General features: G+C 46.3%; 1 protein-coding gene across 4 annotated transcripts in view; it reads left to right on the top strand.

Moving 5' to 3' along the window:
- Positions 1-14832, top strand: part of AFF4 (AF4/FMR2 family member 4) — a 52799-nt gene that overhangs the window by 8499 nt on the left and 29468 nt on the right. For all 4 annotated transcript variants that reach the window (XR_005952150.1, XR_005952149.1, XR_005952151.1 and 1 more), the window contains exons 2-5: positions 7725-7851; positions 9213-9992; positions 11277-11321; positions 12231-12317. Coding sequence is in view for 1 of the 4 variants with exons in the window: in XM_041397993.1 (XP_041253927.1) it covers positions 7725-7851; positions 9213-9992; positions 11277-11321; positions 12231-12317 (1039 nt within the window). In the remaining 3 variants the exon portion in view is untranslated. The remainder of the gene's footprint in view (positions 1-7724; positions 7852-9212; positions 9993-11276; positions 11322-12230; positions 12318-14832) is intronic.

The raw sequence follows: 14832 nt of genomic DNA on the forward strand, positions 1-14832 counted from the left end.
CCCAGCATCCTCCTGCTCTTCCTCCATCCCTCACAAGCACGTTGCAGAATTATTATCTCAAACCCTGGTGTTCAGCTGAGTGGGGGATGCAGCACAGTGGGTGAACCTTGGTCACCATGGGAAGTCCAAGATAAATGTCTTGTGAGACAGTGCAGACATGATCTTACAGCAAGGCTGGAGGAAGTGACAGTTAAACCAGGGTAAAGTGTCTGATAAAATTCTCTCTCCTTTCTTTTTCTCTGGTTGAGGTGGGAGAAGGATGTGAACCTTGAATATGATTTTTCCCTTTTGCCTTTTCACTCCTGGTTTAGATGGCACCTCATTAAATTCTTGTCTGCTGTTTCAAATCTTACACAGAGCAGATTTATCTGAGAATTTCTGTCAAGTGAATACTTTCCTAATTCTACTGCCACAGAGTTCATAGCACTCAAATGTAATGATGTCTTTTATGAAAGTAAATTATTGGGAGGAAGTCAGAATGATAATAGCCAGATTAATGTTAGATGTCTGAATAACTATTGCTTAATAAAATCTAAATGCCAATTGTCTTGGCTTCAAAGTTTAAGCAGATGAGCATGTAGGCACAGGAATTGGGTTATTAAGTTTCTGCCCAATTAAAGGGCAGAAATTTGTTGGGAAACTGTGTTAGAATATGCTTTGGTTAGCCTGTGTGGACATGAAAGGATTGCATGTAAAAATGCTGAATTTGTGATGGTCCATCTTTGCACTGGGGGAATTAAAGACTCTCCCAGCGATGGAGAGTGGAAAAGATGGGGAGGATGTCCTTGGTTGAGTGGGAGGTGGAATTGGGCTGAAGTTGGCTGGGGAGAGATTTAACTGAGAAAGAAAAGAGTGCTCCTGGTGGATGGCTGAGCTGGAGGTCAGTGTGCACTGCTGGTGAGGTGATCTCCTCAGCTGTGGCACCTCAGGGTAAGGAATTCCACTGCCTGCTTAGGAAAGCCCCCTGTTCCTCAGAGCAGATATTGCAGGATGAGCAGACAGAGGTGCAGAGGCTCAGGAAGGCAAAGTTGAAATTCAGCTTTGCTGAGCAGCAGCTTCACTTCCCTCTCCTGGCTGGGGCTGGTTCTTGTGGCTGCAGTTCATTGAGGTTCCCCTGCCTTTTCTGACCTGCAATCCTGACCTGGCCTTGGGCTGGGGGCAGAAAATGACAATTTTAGTGGCTTTGTGGTCTCAGGGTGTCAGTCCCCGAGGTTCCTCTCTGAGTCAGGGTGGCCTGTGGGATCTGGGGTGTCTCCCAGGATGGAGCCTGGGGACAAGGGACAGTGGCTGGGGCAGTGACCCTCCCTCTGCTCCTGGCCATGCAGAGAGGGGGAGGCAGCAGGGCTCTGTGCTCTCACTTGCTGGGCTTTCCTGTTCCTCTCCCCTTCCTGAAGAGACAGGACAGAAAGGAGGCACTGATGTCCTTTGAGCAGCTCTGCTCCCTGTGAAGGAAAAGAGTTGGGAATTAATTTCTGTGTTCATCAGGGAGGGGGGACCAGACGTGTTCCCTCCTGGGTAGTACTTCTGCACAAAAATGAGACATTAAGATGTGTGGTTGTGCATTTTTAAGGTCCCTTGAGTGAATTACATCAAACCAGTCTTGCAAATTCTCGGATATAAACAATTTTAAGGTGTTTTAGTAGTATGATTTTAAAATGGACTTAAAAATTGTTTTAAATGAGCTGCACTGCAAGTGCTGAATTTAGAAATGTCCTCTGTGACTTGGCTTATAAAATCCAGTTGCTGGGGGCTCACTTTTGCCTTAGTTCTTTTACCTTACCTTGGCTGGAGGTGTGGACCTGGATGATTTTTAAAGTCTCTTCCAACCCAAACTCCATTTCTCCCTTGCTTCCGTGTGCTGAATCTCATGTATGATGAATGATGCACCCAGTTCTCATCTGGACTTGTTAAATGAAATATTACACTTACAGAGCCTCTTTCTAAAGGATCCCCAAGTCCTTTTCCAGTGGTTAGTGTTGAGTTACAAATGATCACTGTAATTCTTTTATCCACCATCGCTGTGTGTTGGCTTCTCAGGTGGAAGATGCTGACTGATCCTCAGGTAACCTGATATTTGGGGGATGAAGGGGACTCTGGCAGCTAAAACTCAAAAGCAGGATGTAATTACTTGCACCATCACTTGTCTGAGGCGCTGGAATGAAGGCAGTGCTCCCACAGAAGGTGCTGTGGAATTCTCTCAGCTAACGGTGGTGAAGGATTTGTGCTGCTTTGTCTGGGGAGCAGCACAAGTCCAGGCACATCGTGCTTGGTGGGGATTTCTGGGTGCTCCAGAGCTGAGTGGGAAGGAGAAGTGCCTGCAGCAAACTGCTGGCTCTGCCCTCCCTGGGAGTTCTTGTCAAACATTAACCAGACCTGGGCCAACTCACTTTTTTGTTATTTTTATTTAAAGCTCTTCCATCCTCAGTATGCACAAAGGTGTTCCCAGACAGCTCTTGGGGCACTTTATGTTCTCCCTGTTGAATGTGCAGCAGGAACTCCTGATGTGAAGGGTGGGAGAGAAGGTTTGTGTTTGTATTGTAGGAATGAGAAACGTTTTGTTTCAGTTAGTGGTGAATCTGATTTATATTTGTATCATATTACCAGTGCAATTGTATTTGAACTGTAATCCCAAGAGCTCAAATGAAACCTTGGAAAGAGGGAAGTGGAGCTGTGGAAAAGTTCATTCTCATCAAAATAGCTGAGCAGGATGGTGGCTGTGGTTTCCTGCATTCACCTGTGCAGTCAGCCCCTGTGATCCCGAGCTCCTGGGATAGAATTTTGGGGTCCTGGAGGTATCACAGCCTTTCCTTTGGCAGAGCAAGTCCCAAGTGCACCAGGAGCCATCCCAAAGCAAATCCCCTCCCTTGGCATGGAGCCTTTGTGTCAGAAGGTGAGGGGCAGAAACAGAAAACTTCATGCTTTTGGGTTTTTCTCTGGACACATTCAAAAACTGCTCGAATTCTGTGTAAACTCTTGTTTTTAATTGCATTCCTTATTTCAGTTATAAAACTCTGAAGGTGACTCTGCTGCTTCTGTATTTGCACCATCACAGTTATCCTCTAAACCTGTCCTGGATGATCATCCTGTTTGTGCTTTTTTGGGCAAAGCTGTATTGTTTTACTGGGAAATGTTATAATTTTTTCTGTGTTTTTCTTCTTCACCATCACATAGAACGTGGAAGTTAAGATTTTATGTACACTTCTATAAGTAGCTCTTGGTGACACCAAGGCATGTTCCTCTTCGTGTGTCAGTGTTTTCGTGTTAATTTTGTTGTTGCAGGACAGTTATTTTTCAATATCTCCCTTTTTAAACAGCTCCTCTGGGAGTGTGTTTTATTAAAAGCTGACAGAGCAGCGTTTTAGGCTGATGGACATGATTTCAGGGCAGGATTTGTGGTGATGCCCTACTTGATACACGAGCTGGGAGAAGTGTCCTGTGCCAGCTCCTGAGATGCCCTTTGCCCGTGGTAAAAAGAATATTTAAAATAATCAACAGACATCTTTGGATGCACCATTAAGGCAGCTTCAGGTATTCTGAAATGCCTTCTGAAAACATCATTCCTTGTTACAGGCAGGCTCTCCAGCTCTTTTTCCCCTTCCTTTTAAGAAAAAAGGATGAAATCATGGGAGCTGGGTGTGCCCCCGCAGCTGGGTGTGCCCCACACGGAGCTGGGATCCTGCACGTTCCCTCTCAGCCTGTTTATCCTTCACATCCTTCGCCAAAAGTTGTCAAACAAAATTGGGGTTTCATCGCAGCCAATTAACCAATTAACTGTTTGATTCCTCTTGCTCACGAAGCCAATTGAGACTGAGGAAGCTGGAGTTAAACGAGGGTGTCTTGCAGGAAGCGGAGGTGTCGCGGCAGGCTTCGGAGGTGTGCTGCTGGCTGGCTGGGGCGTGCTGGGGTCGGGTCCCCTTGCCTGGGCTGCCTGTGCAGCGTTCCCTGGGCAGCCCTGCCTTTGATGGTTTTGCCTCACGGAGTCTGGGAGGATGAGGAGATGCTGCTGGTGCTGAGCTGGAGCTGAGGACTTGGGTGCCTGGTGTGGTTCAGGGGGGTGAGAAGGGTTTGGCCAAGGTCTTCTTTCCTTTAACAGCTCTGCCAGGAAATCTCAGGCAGCGTGGGAGTGCTGGTTGGGGTTTATCTTTAGGCTGGAGTTGTGCTCCAAAAGCCCCAGAGCTGGGATGTGCCCCCTGCCCCGAGCTGAGGGAGGGGAGGAGAAGGCAGCACCAACACTGCCATTGCATTGCGCAGGTTACACACCCGAGGTGATGGTCTCTCAAGCCAAAGGCATGCCCTTGTTGGGTTAGGGATGAGCAGAAATACCAGATGGGATTTAGGAAGAGGCTGGAAGGAGAAAGGAAAGCTGTGTCTGGTCTGGGGGTGTGGTGGGGCTGGTGTTGATGTGCTCGGTGTGCCTGGAGCAGCCTGGAATGGTGCTCCAGGAATACACGCAGGGGAGGCTGGGTCAGGAGTTTCTGGGAATTCCCTGCTGGGTTTCCTGCTCGCTTTCAGCTCTTCCTGTTGAGCTGGAGCAGAGGCATGAGATGTGAAGGGTTGGTTGTGCAGGGATGTCTCAGACACAGGGACTGTTCCAAGTACAGTGGGACACACTGCAGGAGGAGTGACTCAAACCATGTGGAGTTCAACTTCCTAAAAATGGAAATACTCTGCTGTGCTTGAGGGCTGTTCTCTGATTTTTTTCAAAAATTCTGAACTTCTCTTTTCCCAGATGTGGAAACTAAGATGACTTTGGCCCTTGCTGCAGGGACATTGTTCTGGCTCTCTCATCCTGGCTCTGCTCCTCCTTCACTGTTTAGCTCAGGCCACCTGGGAAAGGGGAATTTTAGCAAGATTATCTTGGTAGCACCGGGTACAAGGCAGCAAGTTCTTCATCTTCCACTTCCAGGCCCATGCAGGGAGGAGCAGAGGTGCTGTCCTTGTTCCCAGAGGATGGGGTAGGAGTGGTGAGAGCAGTGCATTTTAGTGGATATTAAAGGTTTGTTACGACTTCAGGTGGTCTGAAAACTGAACTGCAGTTTCCTGCCTGCTGGAGCTAAATGCCAGCAGTGCTGATCAGCAGACAGGCTTGGTCATCTGCCTTTCAAAACACCTCTCCTTGCTTTTCCTGAGCATGGGAACATTTCCCTTCTGCGGGCTCGTGGCTGTGGAAATGTGGGTTTGAGTGGGAAGCTGTCTGAAGTACAGAGCTAAGGAAGCCCCACGAACTTCCTCTATTTCCACATTTCATGCTGGTGTGATTTTAATGGCCTGGTACACATTATAGGCACTTAAAATAGCTCTGTGTGGAGATTGGATGATTAGATACCAACAAGTCTAACTTGTATCACAGTCAAACTATTTGCTCTAATAAAAAATGTAAAAGAGTTAAAGAAAGCTAACTAAATCCCCATACAGTCAAGGTGACTCCCCATGAGGGTGTTTATCCTTTACTTGTTACAAAAGGCTGGGGAGGGGTGGTTAGAAGTGTCATTAACTGGTGTCTTTCTGATGACTAATTTTACATTGACCTGGGCAGGTACAGCCAGATCAGCTCTGGGTTTGCACCAGCTCACACCTCGAGTGAATCTTTGTTGTAATGTTGCTTTTGGTGACAGTGTTGGTACAAATTGATGGGTTTTTCTTCAGCTCTGAGAGTTACAGGAAATGTTGATGCAGTTTTAAAAGGTGATGCTTATCTCTGTAAAAAATAATGAAGGTCTTTGTAAATATTTAACCCTCTATTTGGAAAACAGATATAAAATTCTTTGTTAAGATTATAATATTCTGGATATATGGCTGTATGTAATTCCTGATCTTAGTGTATTGGTGGGAATGAACCACCCAGAGCCAGAGCATTCCTATTCCCTGCCTCAAAATTTGCCTTTAATACTAAATGCCATGGACTCAAACTGTTCCAGTTGGCTTTAACTGATCAGTGTCTATAATTAAATCTGATATTTATCTGTGTTGAAATCCTACATATGTAACAAATTGGGCTACAGTCTCAAGAATGAGCTTTTCAAGCCTCAGACTTCTAAAACAAGTTTGTCATCAGTGCCAGAGTGACCCCAGGAGTTTGCTGGCCACATTCCAGTGCCAGGTCCCTCTCTCAGCCCTGGTGGCCACCTGTGGTTGCATGAGTTCAGCAGGTTACAGGAGAACTGGAGAAAAAAGTGATTTTTCATGTAAAATGTAAGTTGTATTCATGGGTTTGGTATCAGAGTTGGGCGATGCCAGTGCTTGTACCTTGTGTGCAAGGCAGGGAAATAAAACAAACCTGGTGCCTTAGAAAGCATCAAAGATCTCAGCTTACAGCCTGGGTTTGGTCTGCTTTGGGCAGCCTCTGAGATTTCACTGCTTTCAGAGTAACGTGAAGCCAAATGGGGAAGAAATGTAAGAGGCAAAAATGTTACTGAGGTGAGAAGACTGATGTTTTAAAAGCTGACTGATGGGTTGAAGTTTTCTTGTTGAGAATGCAATAGCTGGGTTTGCACAGTTTCAGAGACATGCTCTAGCAAGTCATTTATTATTTTTAATAATCAGCTGTCCAAAGACATGAAATAATGATTTTCTAAGCAGCCAACATTTTCATTTTAGACTGCAAATTATGTGATGGAACATCGCTTTCTTTTCCAGATGCACCTACTGTACTTTGTGCAGATCAGGAAAGAACATTTCTAAATCCCTTGATGCAGAGTGCAGCAGATATTGTGGCTGTCCCTGATCCCTGGCAGTGCCAAGGCCAGGCTGGACAGGGCTGGGAGCACCTGGGACAGTGGAAGGTGTCCCTGGGACAGTGGGAGGTGTCCCTGCCATGGCAGGGGTGGCACTGGGTGGGCTTTGAGGTCCCTCCCAACCCAAACCATTCTGGGCTTTGATGTTAAAGGAGTTACTGGAACTTATCATCTCGTTTTGTTTACTCCTTTATGTCCCAATGCTGTGTCAAACTCAGAGGGAATCTTTTCCAGCTTTTGTGTGTGTTTTGCAAGAATTTGATGTGTTTCTGTTAACACAAGGAGCAAGACCAAACTGCAAAGGAAAGTTTGTTGAGAAGGGGGATTGGCAGGTTTTTAATCTGCATTTTTGCAGTAGGAGGATATGGTCCAAGGCAAAAGGTGCATTATTGCCAGAACTTCCCTGCAATTACTGCTTTGAGTTGAAGTGCCTTTGGGAATCAGGGAGGGAGAGAGACCTGGAAACCACATCAAAGCTTGAGGTTAGAATATGTTGGAGAATGGGTGCCAAAAAAAGGTATGTCAGCACCAAAAATAACCCTAATCTACCGGAGAAGTCAGGCACTGATTCGTGGGGGGGCTGGCAGAACATCTGGGGGATGTGGGGGAGAAAAGGTATTTTAGAAATGAATGGGAGATGTTTGGCGTGGGCTGGAGCCGAGATGATTCGAGCGGGTGAAGTGGTTTGAAATAGCTACTTGGCTGAGGACCTGGTAGGATTTTTTTTTCCATTTTATTTTTTTTATTGCTGCATAAAGTTTCCCTGTTAGAAACCAGCTGTGGGTTGGGGGTTACAGCCCTTAGGAGGGGGCTGAAATTGGGCAGTTCTGAGGAATTGTGGCCCTCAGTGGCTTCTTAACAGAGATCATTCCGTGGCCAAGGCTGCTTGGGGACACTTAGATCCCTCCTTTGGGCACTCTCATCCCTCCCCTGGGCCCTCACATCCCTCCTGCTTCCCTGTGTGATCAGCTCTGATGTTTTTGCTCGTAGCAACATGAACCGTGAAGACCGGAATGTGCTGCGAATGAAAGAAAGGGAAAGGCGAAATCAAGAAATTCAGCAGGGTGACGAAGCCTTCCCACCCAACTCTCCTCTCTTTGCTGAACCCTACAAAGTGGTGAGTTCCTGCACCTCAGAAGAATGCAGGCTTTGTGACAGAAATCCTGTTATTCATATTTGATTTTTGTCTGCATTCTTGTTAGATTGAAAGCTCTTTGGGCAGCCAGGTGTTTAAGCAGGGCTTTGAAGTAAAGCTGGACAGTCACAGCTCCTCTGGCAGATTTATAATGCTTGGGAAGGGGAGGAGCCATTATAGGGAGTGAGAAAAAGGAAAATAAAACCATCACAATTTTTATTTCCTTCACTTTCTATACAGTGACTCAAAACAATTAAACTGTCCATTGTGTGATGCCAAATTGCCATTTTTGGGGTGCTCTACCTGTTGCTAAACTTTCTAACCTTTCATCAACGTAATCCAGACCTGGATAAGTTCAGGAAGAGAATGTTTAAATAGGAGCTTTAAAATGTTAATTTAAATATTTGATATGACTATGTTTGATATGAATTATCAGCTTTAATTAGTGCTCCAGTAGTTTGTATCTGATGTTTTAGTTTGTTTTGAAGAAGCTGATTCTATCTGTGGTCCTACACAGCTTTCAGCCTGTGCTGGGTTTCCTTCCAGGTTGCTTTGCTGAACAGTACTGGAAAAAATAACCTAATTCTGGAATAACTAATAAAATATTATTTAATAGGTTAATTACGTAGTTCAAGACTCACTTTGAAAGCAAACCCTTCCCTTGCTGCAATTTCAGCTGGTTTGCTAGAAGTAAAACATGACTGAAAACTCTCTTCCTGCAGGAGGAAAGTTGAGAAATATCTGATGGTTTTTTTGTTCCTGTGCTTGATAACCAAATTCCACATGTGTGAAGTTAACTGGAGCTGGTTGGGATGCATGGGGGAATGATCCAGGATCCCAGATTTGGAAAACAAAATGGTTATAGAACAAAGAACCCTTTTAACTGTGTGCAACAAACATCGTGCCAATATAAATACCAATTAAAAATGACTTACGGGGGTGAGGTTAAGTTGATTTTATTTTACTGTTAATTAAAACCTTTTAGGACTGATGCATTCTGTATTACAGGAATTACAGTCTGTAAGGTGACAGGAGGCATCTGCAGCTTTGGACCTGGCATCCAGCTCAGCAGTGCACTATTTGATTATTGCTGGTTCAGCTCTCCCCGCTGCTGAATTTTTAGTACGTTTTAGGGAGTTAAACATGTATTGTTACATACTTTTAATACGTTTTAAGGAGTCAAATTGCTGTTTTAAGAACTAAAATTCAGAACAGGAAACTGGCAAAGAAAGAGGTGTACTCTAGCTGAAGTTCAGGTCGAGTGCTGTAGCCGTCAGATCGTTTCACCTCCTGTGAGGTCGCGATCGGTTCTAAATCCCGATTTTGGTGCCTTGTCGTCCCAGACCAGCAAGGAGGACAAGCTGTCGAGCCGCATCCAGAGCATGCTCGGTAACTATGATGAGATGACGGATCTCATCGGGGACCGGCCGCTCCAGAAGATCGTCGCCATCCCCAAGCCCTCGGTTCCCGCGGCGCCCGATGACAAACCCGCGCCCGGCTTCTTCGGCGAGCAGCGGCACGGCGCGGGCTCTCACCAGAGCAGCAAATGGACCCCGGTGGGGCCGGCCCCCAGCACCTCGGCCCAGTCCCAGAAACGCTCCCAGGGGCTGGGGGGCCACGGGCAGCGCTCGGGGGGCGGCGCGGCCGGCGCGGGGAGCCGGCACGAGCGCGACTCGTACGGCGGAGCCGGCCGCAAGAAGGGCCAGCACGGCTCGGAGCACTCCAAGGGCCGCTCCGGCAGCCCCGGGAAGCCGCCGGCCGTGTCCTCGCTGACCTCCGGCCACTCCAGAGCCCACGGCAGCGAGCACCACGGCAAGGACCATCAGCGCTCCAAGTCGCCCCGGGACCCCGAGCCCAGCTGGGACTCTCCCTCCCGCGTGCCCTCGTTCGCCAGCGGGCAGCACTCGAACCAGTCCTTCCCCCCCTCGCTGATGTCCAAGTCCAGTTCGATGTTACAGAAACCCACTGCCTACGTCAGGCCGATGGATGGGCAGGAGTCCATGGAACCAAAGCTATCCTCGGAACACTACGGCGGCCAGAGCCACGGCAGCGGCGTCAACGAGCTGAAGCCCAGCAGCAAGGCGCACCTGACCAAGCTGAAGATTCCTTCTCAGCCGCTGGATGTAAGTTGCTGGCTGTGTCCTGCCTTCTGAAATGTAAATCCACCTGGGCTGGGATTTTCCAGCGTCTCCAAAATCCCAATTTGCCTAACCCGAATGGAGTTTTTAGTAAACATTGTGTTTTTGTTACTCAAAGCACTTTCACCTAAGCTGTGTTTTCAGTGGGGGAGCGTTTTGTCTTCTGCTTCTTCAGCGTGGATAGTGGGTTTTTTATTAAATAAAGGCTGAGACATTCAGAAAGGCTTACTTAACCCCAAGAGGCCAATTTTCACAGAGTATTTCTCTAGTCTGGAGTTAGAGAAATTGTAGGATATCCACAAATATTTTGACAAGCTGGGTAAATACATTGTTGTTCCTGGGAGCTGAATTGACTTAGAGTTGTTGATACAATACACCTGTATCAGATTTTCTTTTGAAGTGAGTAGCAATTACTAGATGTGATTATTATACCTTCACACAAAATTGAACAGGGTGCAGAACTTTTATCAGTTGTGCTGGATATAAAACGCTATTGAGTTAACAACTTGGAGGAGTTTGGTAATTCCCAAATCATTAGGACACAGACTCTGACTCCAGCTCACTTACTGGGAGAGTGCCTTTGCTAGTGATAAAGTCTCATTTCATCTCCTGTCTAACTGCTGGAATCATGGTAGCCAGAGAAAAGCCCTTGTTCCTGGGATTGCAACAGATAGCAAAGTAAGATCCAGCACCCAGGTAAGGAAATGAGAAATTACTTTGTTTGTGAAGACCTGCCACATCAGTGCTGATGCAGTGAATCCTTAAATAGCTTTGCTTCTTTCTGCTTGTGGCAGCCAGGGATGCAGAGGATTCATAGTTTGGTAATTATTGCTGTTTCTGGGATCTCTGTGTGATGAGTGTTTTAGTTGGGAATGCAGTTTGTCATTCCTGTGCATTCACAGTCCTGCACTTGAATTCAGATATTATCCTGGGGCTGCTTCCAGGAAATTACTGAAAGCTGTGATTCTCTTTCCCCTCTCTACAAGTTTTTAATATCACTGCCTGCCTGTGATCACTTCAACTGTCAAGTGAAAAGTGAGAGATTATTATCACAGTTTTATGGATGTCATGTATTTGCTTTTCATAACTGTGACTCATGCCATAAAAACATGGATCTATCTGATGTTAAAATTGATGAAAAGAGTTAGCAAGGGCTGTTTGTGTCTATGTAGAGTCCATATGAGTCACAATAAGGATTGAAGTTTGTTTTTAACTGTTTCTAGTCCCTGGAAAATTTGAGAGATGTTAATTTTGAGTTTTGATTTGTAGGCATCAGCTTCTGGTGAGGTGAGCTGCGTGGATGAAATCCTCAAAGTAAGTTCTTGGTGTTCTTGTTCCCTGCTTTGTTGAAAGTACAGCCATTCCCAAGGAGGGGAAGGACTCTGCAGTGTCACAGCCTGTCCTGGTACAGCTTGGCACAGGAGGGCTCTCGTGGTACAGCTTGGCACAGGAGAGCTCTCCTGGTACAGCTTGGCACAGGAGGGCTCTCCTGGTGCTCCTCCAGCTCAGGGGCACTGGGCCAAACTGGGAGCAGAGCTGGCCACTGGCTGTTGTGGTGTGCACATCATCTCCTGGAGATCCTCACTGCATTCCTCCTCCCTGACAACCAGAACTGCATTTCTTCCACCCGATTACAGGTTTTAATCCTGGTATTTTAGATGAAATGCTTTTCTGCCCCATGGCAGCACTTTCCCTCTCTCATACCTGGGTTATTTTCCTGAGTCCTTTTTCCCCTCCTGTGGTGCCCTGTCCCATGGCTGCTCTCACAAAAGGATCATCAGGTGCCTCTGGAGCATTTCCATGGCTTATTATTTCCTGTGACCTTCAGTCCTCCAGGGGCCTTGGGGATGCTGTGGGAGAACAGGAGGCACTTTCCAGCTGCAGGCATTTGATTCCCCCCATTTCCTCAAACTCTCCAGGCTTCCCTTTCCTAGGATTCTTCTTCCCTCACACTCTGACTTGCACTGCAGTTTATCTTCAGGCCAGCCCAGCTGATTGATTTATGCCTTGCTGCTTGCTATTATGTCATAACTCTCTCTTCTCCTGGGTAGCAATTTAACATTCAGGTTTACATGCAAAATCTTTGTTGCACATTTGGGAAATTAAGGTTTGAATATAAAGCTTAGTGAAGGGTGAACAGTGAACTGAAAATTGAGAGAATCCAGATTGCAAGTTGAAATCTGATTTATTTTGTTAATAACTTTTGTTTATGTTGTTTTTTAGGAGATGACCCACTCCTGGCCTCCTCCACTGACTGCCATCCACACCCCCTGCAAAACTGAACCCTCCAAATTCCCCTTTCCAACAAAGGTCAGTGCTGAATCCAACAGTGGATGCTGTTGAAAAAGTAACTCCAGTTAAAGATCAGGGTTTTGGAGCTCCTGCATTCAGCTCTGTGTAATCTGGGTTTGTTTCAGTGCTTTGGCTCTCTTTATTTATCTTCACCTTACCTGTCAGCAGTGGCCTTATGAAAAATGTCCTTGGTTTTCCTCTGCTTTGCACAGACAGTCTGCAAAGTGTGATGCAACTTATCTTTTTAATTTTTGTTGGATAAATTCAAACTTTCAAACTTCTGAAGCTTGGAAATGCCTTTGAGCCCTTTCCCTAACAGGGAAATGCTCTTCACCATTTTGTGTTTCCCTCCATGTAGAAAAACAGAGGCTGAATGGTAAATGCTGAGAAATTTAAATGGACTTCTCTGCATAAACTGAATTTTCTTCTTAGTTTGAAGTCCACTAATAGTCGTGTGAGATTTTTTTGCCTTTTCAATTACAAAACATTAAGACAGTTTAAGAATCACATGTTTTGCTGAAGAAATCAGTTGTTCCAAGAGGATCCTCTTCCCACCCTCCTGTGTTCTTAAGAAGTTCTGAAGGGCTTAAGCAGTTAATTCCAGAGAGAAATCCACCTCTGCTCCTGCTGAGAGCACAGGGCACGTGTCCAGGGGAGCTGCTGGAGCTGACACCTCTGAGGAAGGAATTCTGCTGCTGCCTCCCCTGGGGCTGGGGCTGGCAGCTCCAGGGCACACGCAGGGCACTGGGAGTTGTTTGCCTGGAAGAGCAGCTCTGCAGGATCCTGGAAGCCCAGGGCAGGCAGCTGTGGGTAAAACCCAGCATGGGGAGCTGACTCACCCAGGAATTCATGGTCTGCTTCCTGGGTCTGCTGAATACCAGTGAAAGATTCAACTCCACAACGTGATTTTTCTCCAGACTCAACATCTCTCTGGGATGAATTGGGGTGCTCCACCCCTAACTTGGCAGAGCTTCAGAGTGAAAAAATTGCTGTTTGTCTTTTAAAAGTTACCTATGTAATAGTTCAGACCATGCTCTCTCTGACCAGCTGCTGTTCTAGGCACCACTTAATTGCTCTTAATTTCCTGTTTGATCCAAATTGCACCCCAAAACAGAACATCTGAGGGAATAATTTTGAGAGGACTTTCTCACTGAGGGTTCTAGTGTCATGTCTCTAATCCCATCCTTTTATGTGAGTGCTTTGACATGGCCTTCCTTCAGCCAAAGGTTCCAGTCCCTGTTGGAAGGGCACATCCACAAACCTCCCCCAGACTGGTCCAGGTTCAGGTTCTCATCCTTGCTGGGTGTCCCAGACCAGGGGCAGTCCTGCTGTCACCACCTCTGTGTGACCTGTCCCTGGTCACTGCATTTTGCTTCTCTTCAGTATCAAAAAAATGCAGAATTTACCATTCAGTTCTCAGCTTTACTTTGGAAGGCATACCTAGAAATAAATCCTCTTTTCTGTTTTCCTAGCATTAGATCAATATTAATCTTGCAAATATTGCTTTTAGTCAGGGTTTATTTGTGTGCTATGTAAAACTGTCAGCCTGGAAATAATTCATACCTTTTCTTACAAGGAAATTCCACACCTTTCCTCATCAACAAAGGTCCTTATTCCTCTGCTTTGAGTACTCACTCCTGAACCTTTGGGGAGATATTTTCCCTTTGCATTTTGGGCACCCTTGGCTCTGGGGCTGCTTGGTTTTAGTTTCCCTGGCATTTGACTGAGTTTGGGAAGGGGAAGGTGTGCAGAAATCCCTGTGGCTGTGACACAGAGGCCATGTAACACTGCACAGCTCTGGCAGTGCCTGAACAAAAAGGAGCCTTTTTGAACCTCTCAACCTGGATTGTGTCTCTTCACCCAGTTTGCAAAAAATTCCATTTATGGCAGCTCTGAGTCTTTTTGACTTTTTGCCAGCTTTTTTATTTTGTGGCTGCACATCTTAGCCATGGAACTCTGTCAAATTCTCTCTCTGCATCCAAAGCCTATAATTTCCTCTGCCTTCTCCCCTCTGTCATTCTTGGCAGCAGCAGCTCTGCAGAATTCCAGGGAGTTAGTGAGCCATGGGCCTGTGCAGTCTGGGCCCAGAGCAGAATCCACCAAACAAAACACAACAGTGGTTTGCTTTAATCAAGCAGTTCTGTTGGAGGAAGGCTCCTTCTCTTTAATACTGTGCTCCATTTATTGCTGGAGTGTTTCACAGCATTGCCCCTGTGGGCAGAGCCTGGTGTGTTCTTCCTGCTCACATCAAATGGAGCTGCCCTTGGTGGACCACTTGATTTTATTTGCCAGGCTCTTGGGATGGGATCACTTTCCCTGTGTGTAGGGAGTGAGTAACTCGAAGGAACCCAACCTCCTGACTGGGGCCTCTCTGATTACTGTAAATATAGCTAATAGTTCCCAGGAAGTCTTGGATCAGAAGAGAAAACTCCGTGAAAATAGGTCAGGGAAAGTTTTATGGATGCTATGGAAAAATGCACATTGCTGTGTCTTGATAAAAAATGTTCTCCTGTGACCTAACACTCTATAATTT

The sequence above is a fragment of the Onychostruthus taczanowskii genome, unplaced genomic scaffold (assembly GCF_017590055.1).
Source record: "Onychostruthus taczanowskii isolate IOZ18803 unplaced genomic scaffold, ASM1759005v1 scaffold14, whole genome shotgun sequence".
NCBI lineage: Eukaryota > Metazoa > Chordata > Aves > Passeriformes > Passeridae > Onychostruthus > Onychostruthus taczanowskii.